The sequence below is a fragment of the Muntiacus reevesi genome, chromosome 7 (genome assembly GCF_963930625.1).
Source record: "Muntiacus reevesi chromosome 7, mMunRee1.1, whole genome shotgun sequence".
Lineage (NCBI taxonomy): Eukaryota > Metazoa > Chordata > Mammalia > Artiodactyla > Cervidae > Muntiacus > Muntiacus reevesi.
In genome coordinates, this window is record NC_089255.1 from 49,708,812 (window position 1) to 49,729,297 (window position 20,486).

A 20,486-nucleotide genomic window follows, 5' to 3' on the forward strand; every position below is an offset into this window, starting at 1 on the left:
GATAAGAGTAAGATTTGGGTAATTTAAACCAGTTTTGAGTATGGAAACTAAATATTCCAGTTTATTGTTGATACAACCATTGATATATTTGCCTATTTTCTTGTCTAAGTCATGTATACTAGACATATTCTACATGTTTCTCTGTGTTTTGTTTCTGATTGGAATATCTTGTGTTTGTTAGTAATAGATGTCTTTAATTAATATTACTCTACAATTTAACTTGATAGATATTGTACTATTACTGAAATCCAGTTTTAAATGAGTTCATTTTACATTTGATTATTCTTTGACTTTCAGGATGCTGAGGAAGAAGAAAATGAGAAAGGTATGTTTGATGCTAAGTAGAGTTTAAAAATTGGTGACATTTAGAAAAACAGTAAACTGTGAAAATAAAGCATTCCTTATTCAAAATCTTATTTTTGAAATGAGTTTATTTTCAAATTTATCAATTTAGTGAATTAAGTTAGCACCTTGATTTTATTTTTTAATTGGTTTAATTTTCTTTTTAACACTTTGAAGACATGTTCTAACTTAATGGTACATATCAGTTACTGTGGTGGACATGCCATTTTTTGTTTAACCTAATTTAAATTTTATTTTTAAAACCAACTTCTAGCATACGGTAAGTTGATTATATCCTTAAGACTGGCACTGCAGTAACTCATACGTGCTTACCGGTAATCCTAGTATGGAATGGATAATTAATTTTACAACTAGTCCTAAAATTGTTGGGTGACCAGGAGACTGACTTTTTGTTTGCTGCTTGGAGAAATTTTGTACAGTCTTCTGACAGTTTCAGTAGTTCTGGAGACCTATCTTATCCAATACAATTACAGGGACATCAGTAGCAATATATGTGGTTGGTCTGAGGTTATAAAGAGCTCTTGGAAGGACGTCCAGGGATCCTCCTACTTTGGACTAGAAAGGACATGGAACAGGCAGAATAAAAAACCTAGAAGCAATGAATGAAGTAAAGCTACCGACTGAAAATCTCAGATGCTCGAGGCCTTTCGCTTTTGGGTGAATGCAAGACATCTTTGAAAATGGTAATTGCAGGACTGACTGGACAGGATGAAGCCTGGAAATGACCACTTTCTTAAATATTATGGAGCAGGCCATCTTTGGAGCCTCTTGTAGCAGTTTTCGGACTACACAGGAATAAGAAGCGTGAAAAAGATGAGGCCCTGAATACTTTGAAGACTGATTGGTATCCTCAGACTGTGACCTTTCAAGACGTCACCATGGGAGTTCTGAAGGTCACAAGGGTTAAATCCCAAGATAATTTGAACATTGAATAACAACTCTGCACATTTGTCACTCTCTCATGGAGGAAAAACACCTTCCATATGCCATTAACTTATAACCAGAAATGAAGAGCTGGTATCCTCAGGATGGAACTCTCTCCTCACTTTTGTTGTTTGGTATTTGTATTTAGAGATCATTTTTTCCATGAAGAATAAGTGATCCTGGGTAAAGGATTGTTTATGTTAGTTAATACCCTTGTGTTTTTCTTCCTAACCTTCCATCAGTGCTAATAACTGGGTTTATATTTTCTAGGTCCTATTCTAGCTTATGAATATGAAAATTGTTTAAACTTCTTGTTTTGCCATATTTATTCCTGTTAAATCCTCTTAGATATAGCAGGTTCTGGTGATGGTACACAAGAAGTATCTAAACCTCTTCCTTCAGAAGGGAACCTAGCTGAGGCTGATCACACAGCTCATGAAGAGATGGAAGCTAATGCGACTGTGAAAGAAGCTGAGGATGACAACATCTCGGTTACAATCCAGGCTGAAGATGCCATCACTCTGGATTTTGATGGTGATGACCTCCTAGAAACAGGTAAAAATGTGAAAATTACAGATTCTGAAGCAAGTAAGCCAAAAGATGGGCAGGACGTCATTGCACAGAGCCCGGAGAAGGAAAGCAAGGATTATGAGATGAATGCGAACCATAAAGATGGTAAGAAGGAAGACTGCGTGAAGGGTGATCCTGTCGAGAAGGAAGCCAGAGAAGGTTCTAAGAAAGCAGAATCTGGAGACAAAGAAAAGGATACTTTGAAGAAAGGGCCCTCGTCTACTGGGGCCTCTGGTCAAGCAAAGAGGTTTGTTTTTCTATGTCAGTTCTTTACGATACTGAATTCCAGCATTCAATAAGATCACTCTACATTAAGGGGGTGGCTTCAAGACCATGTACAGTAATTAGTACTTATGATCCTGCCTATAATATTTTTGACCGTCATAAGTTACTTTAAAAAAAAATTTCAAGATCTTCGTAATATGCAGTGTGTCCTACTGATTGCATTGTCGAATTGTCAGCATATATTTGGTTTTTTTTTTTTTGGTTTTTTTTTTTTCAAATTGACAATTTTTTTGTGTTTCATTTTTAAAAATCCTTGTGATGATGGTTAATGAACAACTATCAGTCCTAAGAACACAAATGAAGTCAAGTCCCAGTCCTGAAATCTGGAGAAGATGGCCATATATCCACTGAATAGAATTGTCAGAAAATCTAGATCTTCAGGAATCTTGGGGAAAATCAGTGCAAGAATCCTAAGGGAATCATTTGTTCAAATAACCTATTCTAGGCTTTTGGAATTGTTAATTTGTATGGATAGCACTGGTTTGAAATATAGTCAATATCAAGCTGTTCGATTTTTGTTCTTTTTGTTTTTGCTTTTTTGTTTTCAATTTTCTTCTGGTGATTTGCTTCTGTAGCTCTTCAAAGGAATCTAAAGACAGCAAGACATCATCCAAAGATGACAAAGGTAATGTATTTTTTCCTACTTATATCAGTGATAAATTGAATGTTTTCTTTAAAAAGTAATAATTCTCTAGGGTTTCTTTTTACATTTAGTCCTTAAAAATTGACATAGTAAATTTTTTGGTGGCTTTTGTGTGAACAGTGGAGTTAGATTCCAGCAAATTCTCAAGTGTGATTGAAGCATTACTTTCTTAATTATTTTATTTATAAACTGGTATGAATTTAAGTCAAATACATTTGCTATGTATTTTTTGCATTGTGTTCTAAGTATCTATTGAATATTCATAAAATAGACATTTCATTTCTTAAAGTTTCAGAAGTATTTCATCTTTGATTATCTCTTAGAACCCCCACACACTACCACAATCTTTTTCTTGTTCTGTCTATTAGGAAATGTGATATAAATAGTATTTGTGGAGCTGAAAGCAAGTTAGCCTCAGCATTTGGTTTTACTTTTTTGATTCTTTAAATCAGGGCACACAACTGTTAATATAGCCAGTTATATAGGATTTTAATTCTTCAGAATTTACTTCCTGATTGACTTATTTTACATTGATGAGAGTTTTATGTAGAAAAGTAGTTTTATTTTAAAATTTTGTAAGTTTAAAGGTGCATTATTTGATTAGTCTTTGTTACTGGGAAGTCTCGGCTTATCTCCTGGTCATGTGCTTTAGTTTCATCTTATATATGCTGTAAACGTGAAAAATACTTCTTGTGTTTTAAAAAAGCATTTTAAGGGAAGAATAACACCATTTGGGTACTACAGAATCAAAAAATGCCTCTTGAGTGCCTAAAAAAAGGAATGTTATGTGTCCCATATCTTTTTTTTAGTATATTTTGTTGGCATATTTTTGTAATTAGAAATTTTACTGATTGACTTAGTAATTGACAATTAATTGCATTACCTACATCCCTTACAGTTTTGGTTAAAGGATAAGATATAATAAATTTATTAAATATTATCCTTTAAATTTAGAAGCTTAGTGTAGTCTTAATTAAATGTTAACTTCCTATCATTACAATTTTTTTTCTCTAGTTAAGAGGAGTATGTGGGCCCAGGTGTTACTGGTAGAATATAAAAGATACACGAACTTCTAGTTAATGTTTCATAAGATAAAACATTTCCTTTGATAAGTACATTTCTTAACAGAAATGCAGCAATCATTGATATTTAAAATATTTGAGTCAGGCATGTGTTGTCTTCTCATAAGTACACTGATAGCAGTTCTTTAAAACTTGTGGCTTGTAATTTTTAAAGCATTAAACATTTTACTCTTTCTATATTTGATACCATGAAGTTATAAAAATTGTTACTTTTATTGCTTAGATATTATTTCTCTTAAAGTGGGTAAGAATTGTTTTCTAAATGATGAAATGAAAATTCCTTTTTTATAATAGCACATTGGAAATAAAGTACTGAAGGGTAACTGACCAGGCCTGTATTTTAAGAAATGGCATTTATCTGTATGAAACAATAATTTGTGTATGGAAATAGTGTAGAAATAGTTCATATAACCATTTACCTATTCTAAAGAATTTTGGGGTCTCTGATCTTTGTAATTGATTTGTTTTAGAAGAATTTGTTTTTTTTAATCCAGAGTTTTCTAGTTGCATGTAATTTCCACTTTCTCTTACCCTTTCTCTAATACAAAATGAAGATGAACTGTTGGCTCGTCTTTGTTACTAAACATTTAAAATTTTGAAAACAGTTTATCCCTTTGTTTGACTTTTCTCTTTGTGCTCTCAGTCTCTCAGGAGCTAAAGCCCATGACAGGTATAGGTAATTAAGCAGTCTGTACATTCCTAAACTGCTGCTTCCTGGTTGCCTGAATTTAGTGCAGTGGTTGAATATAAACAAATGAATTTAAACGGTAAAAGTCCAAGACAATATAATTGATTTTTTTACCCACTTTGTCTTAAAACTCATGCAGTAGAAAATGTACAAATTCAGACATGTTTGTGTTATCTGTTATTGTGTTCAATTTTAGTTATAGGAGATGTGTAGGATTTTGATGTAGTGAAGTCATGCCGTCAAAATTAGAGGGTTTTATAATTTTGGAAGTTTATAGCCCTAATAATTTTGTTTAAAAATTTTCCAATTGAGAAACTTAAACTTCTGATATTAAATCTATTCTAGGAAGTACAATTAGTGCTAGTGGTAGCAGTGGAAGCTCAACTAAAAATATCTGGGTTAGTGGACTTTCTTCTAATACCAAAGCTGCTGATTTGAAGAACCTCTTTGGCAAATATGGAAAGGTACATTGTTTTTATCTTTTTATCCATATTTCTATGTCCATTTTAAACAGAGGTTGTATTCAAAACAATACATATAAAATCTAATTTCTTGTCTGAGGACTGTTATAGGCATAACTATTTAGTTCTGTGGTAATCATGAGTTTTATTACATCATATAATCTCACTCTGAGCCCTGGGACTCTGTATTAAAAGCTCATTTTTTGAGCCCATTTAAGTCAAGGAAGGACTGAGTTTGTTTCATCACATTCATCATGATTTATCTTGGACCTAAAATTGGTGAAGCTGATCTGGTCATCTGGAAAATAGAAGCACTGGGATATAGAATATGGGGGGAACCCCAAAACTGATGTGGTCCCTTTTATTATACAAATTCCAGTACAGTGGTGCAGAAGAATGTAAAACTGGTAAAATGGACTTGATCAGAGGTTTTGATATGTGCTATGAAGGAAGAGTGCAGGGTTTAGAGAGCAAAAAAGGAGGCTTTACTGTGGTTGGTTGATCAGAAGTTTTTCTGGCATATAAGGGGAGACCTAATAAAAAAGAAAACTAGTTGATAATTAAATGAATTGAATATTCAATTAATAGCTGTTGAATTAAATTGTAGTTGATATGCATCCCTTATGGCACTCACTATTTTCTCTTTACATTTTAGTTTTCAATATGCATCATATATGTAACCTACTCTGCTGTAAACTCTTTGATAGCAGGGGTCTTATCTACTATACTTTGCATGCACATGATAGGCTTTCAAATATTTATTAAATTTATGACCACCAATATCAGTAAATAGCCATTAATGAATGTTACAAATATCTATCCTATTGATTTTAGAAATTGTTTTTTTCCTTCTAATTAGAGAAGTGCCTGCAGAGTAAGGAGGTTCTTGTAGATGTCAGATACAAAACACAGAATTGTGGTCCCATGATCAGTTTGTGGAAACAGTTGGTTCTGTTTCCAGCAATTTAATTAGGGCTAAAACTATATAAGGAAACCATGTACTTATAACAAGGACCTTGGGTTTAAAAATGAAATTGCTGTTGGGGCAAGTCACTCTTTCCCAGAGTTGAGATAAAAGCTGATAGTTTCCAGCTACTCACACCAGATTCCCTCTGTTCCTCTTCCTGACATTGTGTCTGTGTTGCTGTTTGTTCAGCACTAGATTGTTCTTTCCCACTTTTCTTCTCACTCAACCATCCCTGCCTTGTCTCTCTTAGCTGTTCATTTTATAGAGCTGAATTATTTGTCACTTTTATATTGGTATACATTTTATTTTATTTTTATTTATTTATTTTTTTTAAGATGATTCTTTTTTTTTATTTTTTTTTTATTAGTTGGAAGATATTGGTATACATTTTAAAGTATATAAATGGAAACTATGTCTTCTTAGAGTATGTTTTGTGGAGTATATTTTTAAGGCTGCTTTTTCATGTGTGGGAGACTATTTTTGAGAGACTCATTATAGAAAAGTGTTAATACTTACCTAGATACTCCCTAGGAACCTACCCTTTTTGTTTTAATATCTTTAAGAGATTAGGGGTGGGTCTTTGATAGGGAAATTTTGGTCCAAATCTAATTGAAAATATTGTTTCTTTGCTTTTGTTAATTGTGCCATTACTTCCTTGATGTGACTGACTGTGCTTTGGCAATGTACTTAAAAAAGAAGAAAAGTAAAAAAGTAGGTTAAATTGATTTTTAACATTTTAAATTGTTCCCCTGAATATTATAGGCAAGGTAGTTGGTGAGTCCAAGAATATAAAACAATAATATATATTGTCCTGAATTTATACATCCTGAACATATCCTTTAATTTGAATAGTCTACATTCTGAAGTTTTATCTTAGAAATGTATGTGAAAGTGTAAAACTAAAGTATAATCTCATTTTTATAGGTTCTGAGTGCAAAAGTAGTCACAAATGCTCGAAGTCCTGGGGCCAAGTGCTATGGCATTGTAACTATGTCTTCAAGCACAGAGGTGTCCAGATGTATTGCACATCTTCATCGCACTGAGCTGCATGGACAGCTAATTTCTGTTGAAAAAGTAAGCTTGCTTAACTGTTTGAAGGATAGTAATTCTCAATTTAACAATATCACACTAGTAAGGAGTAAAATTGGGAATGATTTTTATTTTTATATATTCATTTTAATTATTTTACTTCTGTTTCCTAAATTTTTCTACCATCCACATACTTTTTACAAACATAAAAATGTAACTTTAAACTTACATATTTGGGACTTCCCTGGTGGTCCTTTGGTTGAGAATCCACCTTCCAGTGCATTGGATGTGGGTTCGATCCTTGGTTGGGAACTAGAATCCCACTTGCCTCAGGGCAGCTAAGCTGCAACTACTGAGCCTACGAATCTCAACTAGAGAGCCCATGCACTCCAGAAAAAAAAATAAAATTTATATATTTTTTTCTTCCTGTTTAAACTTTTCAGGTTAAAGGTGATCCTTCTAAGAAAGAATTAAAGAAAGAAATTGATGAAAAGAGTAGTTCAAGAAGTTCTGGAGACAAAAAAAATATGAGTGATAGAAGTAGCAAGTAAGGATTTATTTTGTCAATTAGCCTATAGACTTTTTTGGTACATTGATGAAGTAGTTCTCATTTTGTTGTTTTCTTGTGTGGGGTGGTATGGTCAGGACACAGGCCTCGGTCAAAAAAGAAGAGAAAAGGTTGTCTGAGAAAACTGAAAAAAAAGAAGGCAAGGATACTAAGAAAATAGAAGGTAAAGATGAGAAGAATGATAATGGATCAAGTGGCCAGACTTCAGAATCGATTAAAAAAAGTGAAGAAAAGAAACGAATAAGTATGCTATGTGTCTTTCTTCTCAGTCCCTTTTTAATGCATCCTATAGCTTTTTACAGTGAGAGGGGAAACTTGAGAATACAATCTAGATAAATATGTAAGCTTTGTTGTTAGATGTCACTGTGGTAGAAAATGAGATCTAATAGGGCTGGGGAAACAACTGTCTTTTTCCACCTAAGCCCATTTACTGTTAAATCTGGGCTGACTGAAAATGGTCATTGAATAATAGCTATATAATTGATCTTTTGGTATCTTTGAAAGTATTTACATTAGTGGATCAAGTTTTAATAACTCTTTACATTTCTCATAGAATAAGTTTTTTATATCATGTATTGGTTTGTAAATATTTGGTTGTCTTAAGAATTCAGCATGCTTACATTATATTTTCTTTTTGATGGGAATATTTTTAGACATTTGCTTATCTAATTTTTTTCTTTTAGGTTCAAAGAGTCCAGGACATATGGTAATACTAGACCAAACTAAAGGCGATCATTGTAGGCCATCAAGAAGAGGAAGATACGAGAAAGTAAGTCCCTGAGAGGGATGTTGTATACTATTTTGCCTGTTTCCAAAAGAAGATAATTCAGTTATCTCTAATCATTTTGCATGTGTCCATGATAGAAAACCTAAGAAAAGGGGAATGTCATTATTCATTTAAGCTTTTTAAATTACCAGCTCAACTTGAAAAAAGAAGAATTATTTTAACTTCTAGTCCTGTTAACAATTTTTTTTTTTCTATAGATTCATGGAAGAAGCATGGAAAAGGAGAGGGCTAGCTTAGACAAAAAAAGGGACAAAGACTACAGGAGGAAAGACATCTTGCCTTTTGAAAAGATGAAGGAACAAAGGTTGAGAGAACATTTAGTTCGTTTTGAAAGATTGCGACGAGCAATGGAACTTCGAAGGTAGGAAAAGAATCTGTTTTATACCTGTTTTTAACTATAGGTATATCTTTAACATTAGTTATAAACCAGATTTCTGAAAATTGTATTATAGAAAGATATTTGTCACTTTTAAGAAGTAAAACCTAATGATTTCTTTAGTTTGCATAGTATTTTACAATTTACAAAATACCTTTGCATCTATTATCTCTATCTCAACAGTTCTATAAGGTTAGTTATGTTCATTATATAAATGAAAAAAATAGAGGCCCAGAGAGGCTGAATGACTCTTCCAATGCCACATGGCTAATGAGTGGCAGAGTCGGGACTCAGACCCGTCTTCTGACTCCAAGTCCAATGCTCTTTCCTCTACTCCAAAGCTGCCGCTATAAAAAAACATGACTTTGAAGGCAAATTTTGATTTTGATATAAGATAGTCTTAGTGTAAGCTGTAGTGGCCAAATAATACATTGACATTTTAGGAAAAATTTATTGTACTTTGAATTAGAGCCCAAGTAAAGGAAGATTTAACCTGTGAAACTTACTGTGTTCAAACTCTGTCCTAAAGCAGGCATCCTCTTTAAAACAAAATGAGAATAAAACATTTCTACTTTTAGTGACCATATCTCAATAGTTCATCACGAGTGCCAGTTTGCTGTCAATTTTTGGATGCCACTTAAAGTTTTCTTTTAAAAGTGTTTCATAATATAAATTTCCAAATATTCTGTATTGTTGAATGGTCACTTACAGAGTTTCATCTATTCATTCAGAAGGGTGCTAGGAACTACCAGAGATACTTTTAGCAACTTAAATAATACTATGATTGACGCACAGTTTACTAAAAGGAAATAATTCTTGCATGCTGCTGCTGCTAAGTCACGTCAGTCGTGTCCGACTCTGTGCGATCCCATAGACGGCAGCCCACCAGGCTCCCATGTCTGGGATTCTCCAGGCAAGAATACTGGAGTGGGTTGCCATTTCCTTCTCCAGTGCATGAAAGTGAAAAATGAAAGTGAAGTCGCTCAGTTATGTCCGACTCTTCGTGACCCCATGGACTGTAGCCGTCCATGGGATTTCCCAGGCAAGAGTACTGGAGTGGGTTGCCGTTGTCTTCTGCAGTTCTTGCATACTCAGAACCTTTTTTTTCTTTTTTTTTTTTATGAAGTCTCAGTATGCTTGCCTTCCTGTTCAGATGACCACAGCTGAGAGAAGAGTGAAATTGGGAGTTATTAGGCAGCACTTCTCAAACCTATCAGACCAGCACTCATTTCGTAGTAATAAAACAAAAAAAATTGTAGCACCTTCTTTACTAACCTGAAATGAAATTGATATGTAACATACTTAGTATACAAATATACAAAAAAGAACAATATAAAGCTTTAACTCTAATATGAAGAAAACATAAAAGTAATTTATAATGAAGCATATATTCCAGATATGAATGTTTAGGCATGACGCTCTACAAGATCTAATGAAGTAGTCAGATGTTTGCACCTCTCTTAAGACTCAGTGAGAATGTGACAGCTACAAACACAGATTGATACCGGTTTGTCATATTGGTGAGTCAAATACCAGGAGTAGTGTTGATGTTATGAAATGACTTCTGAAATGGTGAACAACTCTTTGTGAAGTTCTCAAGAAGGTGTAATTTTTCCTCTTATTTATATGGAGCTGCATTCCTGGAAACTTTAGTGTACATAAAAGGCCAAAGGAAACGAAACTAGCATTTATTAAAAATGAGTTAAATGCTAGGGCCAGATTTTTTTTTTCTAGAAGTGATTTTGTTTGGATGACATGAATTACATTATGGCATTTGAAAGATATTTGGAGTGTTGGGTGGTTCTTTGTGCTGCAGAACTATCTTGACTATGCCATGCATCAAATGATATGTAGAATCCTTGGTCCCCTTAACTAATTGCTCATAACAGCCCCCTTGGTCATTGTGATAATTAGATATACCCCTCCACGGGGGCAGTACTGAACCATTGAGAACCACTTGGGTTACTAGGGGAAGACATGCTGATTGACAGAATACCCTGGGTGCCTTAAAGTGAGGAAATGATTAAAAACAAACAGAAAAGTAACCCACTGTTAAAAGTCTTAATATAATAATTCAGTTGCGGACATATTTGAACTCAAAGAAATGTGTTATCTGGAGCCATCTATTATGGGTTGTGAACACTCCAAAAGAGGCCTTGAGGGCAGCCATTTAGTATAGCATTTGCTGTAATTCATGTTGTTGGCTATGATCCCAGTTCAACAAAACTAAGGCTTACTTCATTTAAGGAGATAGATATATCCTAGATACTGGAAATTTTTCTATCAAAAACAGAAGTTTGTAGTTTAGTAAATTCATATATGTAGAATATCCTTTTAAAGATGTTGACTAATTAATGGGCTATTATATCGGGATTTTTATTTAAACAGGAATCATCTAAGAGGCAACTACTCTGTAAAATTGTTCAGGTGACAGTCTTAAATAAGTGACAGTATTGAAATCTGTTTAAAGTTTTATTTTGAGTTCTCTTTCCAATTACATTAAAACTATTTAGAATGAGTCGAAGTATAAAATTGCCAACCTCAAGGAAAAATACAAATTCAAAAGCTATTCTCTTTCACACAGTGCTAGCATAATTTAAGTATTTCTAAATACTGATTTTTGTTAGACGAAGAGAGATTGCAGAAAGAGAGCGTCGAGAGCGAGAACGCATTAGAATAATTCGTGAACGGGAAGAACGGGAACGCTTACAGAGAGAGAGAGAGCGCCTAGAAATTGAAAGGCAAAAACTAGAGAGAGAGAGAATGGAACGCGAACGCTTGGAAAGGGAACGCATTCGTATTGAACAGGTGCAGTCAGAAAATCTTTTCATCTTAAATAACTGACCTTTTTCAAACCCTGTGATTTTTGCCCTAAAATTTGCTTTACATGCTGTAAAGCTTTTATAGAATAAGTTCAACTAATGAGCATTTATTAAGTGTCCCTGAGATAACAGTGAATTAGGTGCTAATTAAAACTACATTTAGTCATGACTTTGTTGTAGCCAATTGGTAATAACTTGAATTCTGCGATATCATGGCAGCCTAATAGTCTGAGCATAGGACTATGAGTCCAGAGTAGTTGTAATCCAGGCTCTGTCACTATCCCATTCTTAGAAAATAATAACTATTTCCTTACTTATTATAGTGGGAATGATTCCCCAAGGCTGGAAGGATATAATGCCTCTCTTTGCAGAATTGCATCCAGGGTTTTAGGGCAATTAGTCCTATTAATAACTTTATCACTAATTACTTTTAGGTGCTTTTGTTTCAAATTATTAAACTAAATCTGACCTTCCAAATTACTTGCCAGCTTTCACCACCGCGTCTCTGTTAGTTTTAATGTTACAGAACGGTAGTCATTGCAATTACTGAAGTCGGATTTTTTGTCCCAGGTTTGTCTTTTGCCTGGTGCTTGCTTATTATGTTTTCTTAATGATAGGATTAAAGCAAGGTTGCATATATACTTACCTTATGTTTTCATTTTGCATTGGTTGGCTCTTCCTTCTGTGTTGTCTGAAGGAACGTCGTAAGGAAGCTGAACGTATTGCTCGAGAACGAGAGGAACTGAGAAGGCAACAGCAGCAGCTTCGTTATGAACAAGAAAAAAGGAATTCTTTGAAACGCCCGCGTGATGTAGATCATAGGTAGTTGCTTGCTTTCTTTAACAGTTAAACTTGTTGTCTTATTCCTTTCATGCTAAGACTATAGAATTAGAAAGTACAGGCACCTGTCGCTGGAATAAAAGGTCATGATCAAGAGGGATGGGAATGATTGCAGTAGTGAATTGGACATCAGTGGATTTTCAGGTAGAAGAAAGATCTCCCCATCCCCCCCGCCCTCCATTTTCCTTCCTTTGCCAAATGTTTTCCACTGTGACTTGAAATATTGAATACATGGTAGACTTTAATAATGGCTCTCAAACTCAGACCCATTTTGAAAATTCTTACGGGGTAGTACAGACAGTACAGAAATCAAAGTCACAAACTTGGGAACACTAAAATATAGATTCTGTTATTTGTTTGCATTCATGGTTCTTAATAGCCTTCAAAATATAGTAATTTAATTTTCTTAATATAAATTCTGTGAGATTTAGTTCATTGTGTTGAGAAATAAGTAGAGCAGAGTGAATGAATTGTGCTTGGGACTAACCTCTCTATCCTTTCCAAAGTTAAGTATAACCAAAAGTGTTGTATGCTCCTGGTTAGAATTTTATTTTAGAATGGTATCAAGTATTTGTCTTATCTGCCTTTTTCATTTAGTAATTTGAAAAGTTTTTCAATTATTTTCTTTTCTGTGAAATTCCTCTAACAACTATATAACTTTCTGTAATTTGCTAATTTTTTGCTAGCTTGTTCTTACAAAAGAATGTTTGTCTTGAGTTTATTAGCCCTCTGTATCCACAGTTCCTAGCATGTGGTATGTATGACTCCAATAAGTGTTATTTTGTTGCTGTAAAACTAATTTATATAAACGAGCAAATATTTTTCTTCAAGGCGGGATGATCCTTACTGGAGCGAGAATAAAAAGTTGTCTCTAGATACAGATGCACGATTCAGCCATGGATCTGACTACTCTCGGCAACAGAATAGATTTAATGACTTTGACCACCGAGAGAGGGGCAGGTTTCCTGAGAGTTCATCAATTCAGTCTTCATCTTTTGATAGGTAAATGAATATGTTGAAAATTACTGTATTTGGTGTATGAGACTTGTTTGGTTCTCTATTAAGATCTGAATTACAGGTCATAAGTGAGTATTCAGAACAAATCATGTTTGGTTTTTCTATTTGTTAATGAAAATGTGATTCTGTATTAAAAATTAGTTTTATAGGCCACCATAACATGATTAAGTAGGTAGGCTTTATCTTCTTAACCTTTAAAACTAAGTGAAAGTATTGTTACCTTTGGATTTGCCTCATTTGTGAAGTACAGTAAAATATCCTTCAGTTGGTAGTGACTTGAGTGTTTGATGTAATTTCCCTTGTATGCCAAAAAACCACCCTTCCTGCCAGACATTTAGCTCAGTTTAAAAGAACATAGGTTATTATGCTCAGTCATCATCATGCTCAGACATGTCTGACTCTGCAACCCTGTGCACTGTAGCCTGCCAGGCTCCTCTGCCCATGGGGCTTTCCAGACAAGAATAGTGGTGGCTTGCCCTTTTCTCCTCCAAGGGATCTTTCCAACCCAGGGATCGAACCCACTTCTCTTGCATTGACAGGGAGATTGTTTACCACCAAGCTACCTAGGAAGCCCCATTATAATCAATAATTGTGGCTATTTTGTTCACTTTGCCTTAAGTTATTTTTTAAAGAAGGTGTTCTTATTGTAGATTATGCAAATAAAGTTAAGAAGAATCAGACCAAGTACTTACTCCTCAAGACCTGTGTTCTTTGTTTTGGATAACAGGAGAGAACGTTTTGTTGGTCAAAGTGAAGGGAAAAAACCACGTCCTTCTGCACGAAGAGAAGATCTAGGTTTTGAAAGGTATCCCAAAAATTTCAGTGATTCCAGAAGAAATGAGCCTCCACCACCAAGAAATGAACTTCGAGAAACAGACAGGCGAGAAGTACGAGGAGAACGAGATGAGAGGAGAACAGTGATCATTCATGACAGACCTGATACCACCCACCCTAGACATCCTCGAGAAGGAGGGCCCAATCCATCTAGACCAACCTCCTGGAAGGCTGAAGGAGGCATGTCCACCGACAAACGGGAAACAAGGTATTTGTGTAGTTTCTAATGCCCAGCTAATGTGGTAATAAAGCACTTGGGTTTTTCAAAAAAAGGTTAGAGTTTGGTTGTATATGTTCTCGAATTTTGTTTAACAGAGTTGAAAGGCCAGAACGATCTGGGAGAGAAGTATCAGGGCACAGTGTAAGAGGGGCTCCTCCTGGGACTCGCAGTAATGCTTCCGGCTATGGAAACAGGGAGGGAGACAGAGGAGTAATCACTGACCGAGGAAGTGGAGCACAGGTAAGTGCTTATGACAGTTTATTGTCAACTCTCCGGAAATAAATTTAGAGGACTCATTGAGACATTGTATTTATAGTATCATTTGGGCGTGGCCTAGTTAGATTGGCATGATTGGCAGACTCATTTCTCATGAAAGGTCTTAATGCTCCTTGTATTTAAAAAAAAAAAATTTCTTGTTTCCTTGCATCAGGTCTTAGTTGTGGGCTGCATTGCATGGGCTTCTCTAGTTGTGTGCAGGCTCCAGAGTAGGCGTGCTGAGAAGTTGCAGTGCATGAGCTTAGTTTCCCTGTGGCATGTGGAATCTTAGTTCCCTCACCAGGGATAGAACTTGAGTACTCTGCATTGGATGGCAGATTCTCAATTACTGGACTACCAGGGAAGTCCCTTTTGTATATTCAAGACAGTAGTTGAACATAGTAGTCCAGAGAAGCAGGATACTAGCCCTGAAGGTTTTTTTAATTCTAGTTTTATTGAAATATAATTGACAAACAGAACTGTCTAAGTTTAAAGTATACAACATAATTTGACTTAATCCCTGAAATTTTTATTAAAATTGCTGCTGAAATTTGAGAATTGTTATATTTGGTAGATGAACCTTCTTAATGATGACTTTGGCTTTATTTCTTTTTTAAGAAATTGAGATTTTCAAACTGGATGGAAAATCTTTGACCTGTACTTGTGTTTCTGTCATCTTTTTCCTTTTTTTTTTCCCTTTAAATAATACTCTTATCTTTCCTCCTACTTAATTAAATAAAGTGTAGAACTGAAATAAAACACTTGTTTCTTTTTTGTTCTTTTATTTTTAGAGGTAGGTAAGTGGAATATTTTGTGTTTTTTAATTGTTTTTTACTCTTGTGACACTTTATTGACTTGAATATTTTGTAAGTTAATGAACAGAGGACATCTGTTTGCAATTCAAATGAGCAAAAACCTTTTACTTGATTTGAAAGCATTCTGTTGATGAAATAACTGGCATAATATAGGTTGACAGTAGTGAAGATAGAGTATTCTCAAATTACATACAGAAAAGAATTCTGAAGTGTATGTATATGTATGTATCCATCCTTCAACTTCTATTATCTTCTGGTACTCTGTGGTTTTGTAACAACTTTTTACCAAAAAACTTTTTAATCTTTAGGCATTCTAGTTAATACCGCTTTTTGTTTTTCATTTCATACAAAACACATTTGAAACAGATTTGGGCCTGCTGGGATTTATAAGTTTCAGTGTTTCTAGTAAGTAGAAATATTCAGTAGATCAATTCATTGAGCTATACCCTGAATAGAACTTTAAAAAATTTATTATATAATCCAGATATTCTGCCTTATTTAGAGTAAAGTTTAACGCAGTCTCATAGACTAGCCTCTCTGCATTCAGTTACCCTTTTTGCAAAAGGTATCTTTAAGGAAAAGATCTTATTCCTCCCTTGGAAATTTCGTTTTCATGGTGTTGGTCTGTAAGCTGTTCTGACAGCAGTATGTATCTGTAGAGCACCTTCAGATTTCTGTAGGCTTTCATAACTTTTGACTCTTTTTTTTTTTCCCTCCCTCAGATCCTTAGTTCTCTGTTTTTGTTTCTTTATGTTCAGTAACCTTTTTTTTTAATAGTCATGGATGTAAGGCCTTGTAAGAGCCATAACAGTAACTAGTACTGTGTAAAATAAGATGACAGCTCCTATTTCTATGTGGTATTTGCATGTGGATCATATACCCCAACCTGATTGTCTTAAGGTTTTGATCTCTCAGTATGCCTTCTTAACACATACAGAGATTTAGGCATTATATATAGATCCAGAAATATTCAAGGGTCAAAAAGTACATGGGTGTTAGAAGGTATAGAAATAACAATGCTGAATCATTTTCTACTTTTCTACCTTTTCTACCCTTGTAGCCTGAGTAGCTTCCCAGTTCAAAGTAGATGGAAACCTTTTGTCATATTATTCGTTCTTTCATCTTCTCAGACATCTTAATTTCTTTCTGACGTGAGAAGTACACCAGCATAAGTAAATTGGCCTGAGGCTGAGGTTGTCCTGACTTTTCTTTTAATATGTTATTCTTTAGCACTATCCTGAAGAACGACATGTAGTTGAACGCCATGGACGGGACACAAGTGGACCAAGGAAAGAATGGCATGGTCCACCTTCTCAAGGGCCTGGCTATCATGACACAAGGCGAATGGGTGATGGCCGGACAGGAGCAGGCATGATAACGCAACATACGAGGTAAGTAGTTAATCAGTTCAAGTTTTTCTGCCAGCATACAACCAAATCTTTATCCTTTAAAAGTCATTATGGTTTCTGAGAGATTGAATTACAATGAGTAACAACCCTAGGTCTGCCCAGATATTTCTTCATATTAACTCAAAGTCTCCAGGAGATTATATGCAGGGTTTGTGCTCATGCTCTGATGTTAATATTCCTCATTATAAGTTAATTAATTGGTATTTTGGCATAGATCTTGATATAGGTATGTATACATGTCAGAATCCAGTAGACAGGAATATTAATTTCATATTGGAACAATCTTCTTGTTCACTATCATTACAAAAATTTTTAGAAAGGAAGAAGAAACTGAAAGTATGTTCTGCTTCCTCCTTTCTCAAATAGCTCTATCAAAATTTTTGGACATTTATCCCAAAGCCTGTTCAGATGCTAAGAGATGAGCTTTATTTTCTCTTCACACCAATATCCATTTGTGACCCTTCAGCTGGCAAGTATTTGGCCTCTCTCTTCTATACACTTCATTCTTTCCCATTCATCTGTCTTAGAAGAGACATTGGCTTAACTCACTGACCCAGATTACTACTATTCTATTGGTTGCTTCCACCATCAAATTTAAGTGAGTGTTATACTTGTGCCTGCCCAGCCTCATCACTCATTCTTTTTTTTTTTTAAGTGGAGGATAATTGCTTTACAATATTGTGTTAGTTTCTGCTGTTCAAGGAAGTGAATCAGGTATATGTATCCATATATCCTCTCCCTCTTGAACTTCCCTCCCACCCCCTACCACTATCCCATCCATCTAGGTCTTCACAGAGCACCTAGCTGAGCTCCCTGTGCCACAGAGCAGGTTCCCACTAACTGTCTCTCTTACACATGGTAGTGTATATATGTCAGATGTGTCCCGCCCTCTCCTTCCCCTCTCCTTGGTTTTTAAAGGTCACCCATACATGTTTTCTTGATAAATACAGATTCCTTTAATTTTTTTTTAGTTTTTGGGCTCTTTGGTGATTAAACCCTTTTGATTTTCCTTTTTTGAAACATTCCTCTGTTTTCTAATGTACCATAATTTTCTTTTTTATTTATTTTATTAGCTCCTTAACATGGTTGGATTTTAGACACTATTCTTTATTGTTTTATACTGTGATCACCATGTAGATGCTTGGATGAATCAAAATTCAAGGTCACAAGCAAACTCATTCCCCTCCTGTTTCAGATCTTTATGTTTCTGTTGTCTCCAACTTCTTTTAATTTGCCAGTGCCAGACTGGAAAAAATATAGGCCTCATCTTTATTTTTCTCCTTGCCTAGCATAAATTTCTAAGTATGGTTCAGTTAAAAAAATATTTGTGGTAGCTTTGTCTTCTTTTTCATTTTAGCTCCTGTCGATCTTCGCAATATTTTTCTCTCCTCCATTTTTTTCATATTATTTCTAAATTTAACTGTTGAGACTATTTTCTTACACCATTTACTTGCTCCAGAACTACAAACAGCTTCTTTAGATCACTTAGCCTGGCATCCAAGCCTTTCTTTAATCAGGTTTTATCCTTAAACCATTTCACCATGGATTTTTATCTTCCAAATTTGTTATAGGGTTTTGGGATGGGTTTTTATTCCTGTATTGTTTATTCATACCTACTATGTTGCATTATTCATATAAAAGAAATTCCAAAAGTATTTCTTAAATGATGTCCTGTAGTTCAGAGGTTCAAGTTCCTAGTTGATGCTGATGCAGATCTGGGGACCACACTTTGAGAAGTCCATTCATATGCAGACCATTACATGGCTTACTAAGAGGCAGGGGTTTAACACAACACTACCAGAGTTGAAACCTTTACACCACTGTTTATTATCAGATAATCATTGTGACCTTAGGCAGGTAACTTAATTGCTGTATCACTCTTCATCAGGAAAGCAGGGTTAGTAATGGTACATACCTCACAGAACTGTTGAAAAAAGTAAATTATTTAATATGGGTAAAGTACAAAGAACAGTGTCTGTTAAATGATAATCACTTTTTAGGTATTAGCTATAGTTATTTTCTCTTTTGTTATCTGACATTTTTTTCTTTTAAACCTTTTTTCAGTAATGCATCCCCAATTAATAGAATTGTACAAATCGGTGGCAATTCCATGCCAAGAGGAAGTGGCTCCGGATTTAAGCCATTTAAGGGTGGACCTCCACGACGATTCTGAAAATTACTTGCTGCCATGGTTTCAAGATAATTTATTGAAATCTCCTGTAAACTTTACTTGACTACTTATGAAGAGGACCTCTGACTTGCTTGAGAGTTGTCAGACTTTTCCTTTTTCTCTTTTTTTAAAATTTAACATGATTGCTTTTCTCAATTTTGGAGAAGATGTTTAAATAGTTTCGTTGTAACTTTTAATAGTTTTGTGTATCATTCAACTTTTTTTCTTGCAGCACCAAGATACATTGGAAAGGATAGGAATCAAAACCATTTTGTTTAACGCTGTGTGAATATAAAGAGTAGTTTGCAGGTGTGTGGTAGTGGTTTAATTTGCAGCATTAGCTCTGTGGTGTCAGGCTCTAGAGTTACTTCTTATCACCAAGAATTTTCAGCCTCCATTTTGAAGGCTGTTTAAGCTTAAGAAGTCTGCTGTTTAATTTTTAGAAAATAAGATTGTTCCTTGCATTTCTGAGTATTATGTAACCTATTTTTGCAGAAGGTACTGTTACATTAAGTGCATCTGTGTATCCTGGTTTTAAGAAATGTACTCTTTTTTGAAATAAACCTTCATATTCTGTATAGTTGCTAAAGCGTTGAGAACCTTTTTAATTGTAAAATGAAAACCAATTTTCAGTTTAGTGTAGCAGCACACTTATTCAGGTTTGCATGGTATGAAACCAAATAGATTAATGAAACCTTGGCCATGAGGTTTGTATCACTGAGGTTCTTAGACTGAGTTGTGCAGGTAAGTGCACTTTTAGGTAATCTGCACTGTTTGATGGATAAATTCCATCTCTGGGAATTGTGTTGGTATTAATGTTTCCATATTCCCAACTATGTTGAGAAGTGGAAAAACAAAAAACAAAAACCCAGGTTCTAGATTGGTGAATCAGTTGGGTTTTGTAAATACTTGTATGTGGGAAGGCATTGTTGTCTCTTTGTGAAAATAAAAATCCACACCTGGAAGTGTATGTGTCTTTGTTTCCAGCATTTTAGGTGTTGGTCCTCCAGCCCCTTTCCTTACTCCAAGTAACTAAGTTTAGAGCTTTAACGACAAGTGTTTTGGCCTTCTTCCTAGGATATAAGTCTGACTTTTCACTTCTGCTGAAGTGTTGGAAACTTAAGCACTGACCTTATGACTTTTTTTTTTTTAAAGCATCTTTTCCAGGGAAGTCCTTCAAGGAAAAATTTGAATACCACCTCTTAAAGCCTCCCATATTCCTTCATGTGAATCAGTAGTTCAGATGGTCTAGATTCTTGGAAAACTCGGCAGCATGTACGCATATGCAGAGTAAAAGATGGGTGCCAGGGGCTTGCCCCGAGGCCGCCTTTTGATCTGAGAAGGAGTCTCTAATAGAAGTT

The 20,486-nt window shown here is 34.9% G+C and overlaps 1 protein-coding gene across 4 annotated transcripts in view; it reads left to right on the forward strand.

The window, feature by feature from the left end:
• Positions 1–20,090, forward strand: part of SLTM (SAFB like transcription modulator) — a 44,123-nt gene extending 24,033 nt beyond the window's left edge. Inside the window, exons 6-21 of one of the 4 annotated variants that reach the window (XM_065941755.1) lie at positions 298–325; positions 1,636–2,104; positions 2,718–2,767; positions 4,901–5,019; positions 6,908–7,057; positions 7,456–7,559; positions 7,658–7,824; positions 8,264–8,349; positions 8,565–8,728; positions 11,371–11,551; positions 12,263–12,387; positions 13,237–13,407; positions 14,150–14,464; positions 14,572–14,716; positions 16,777–16,937; positions 19,020–20,090. In XM_065941755.1, the coding sequence (XP_065797827.1) occupies positions 298–325; positions 1,636–2,104; positions 2,718–2,767; positions 4,901–5,019; positions 6,908–7,057; positions 7,456–7,559; positions 7,658–7,824; positions 8,264–8,349; positions 8,565–8,728; positions 11,371–11,551; positions 12,263–12,387; positions 13,237–13,407; positions 14,150–14,464; positions 14,572–14,716; positions 16,777–16,937; positions 19,020–19,128 (2,544 nt within the window). In that variant the 3' untranslated portion in view covers positions 19,129–20,090. The remainder of the gene's footprint in view (positions 1–297; positions 326–1,635; positions 2,105–2,717; positions 2,768–4,900; positions 5,020–6,907; positions 7,058–7,455; positions 7,560–7,657; positions 7,825–8,263; positions 8,350–8,564; positions 8,729–11,370; positions 11,552–12,262; positions 12,388–13,236; positions 13,408–14,149; positions 14,465–14,571; positions 14,717–16,776; positions 16,938–19,019) is intronic. The other 3 variants (XM_065941757.1, XM_065941756.1, XM_065941758.1) reach the window with 3 other exon arrangements.
• The last annotated feature ends 396 nt before the right edge of the window (positions 20,091–20,486 follow it).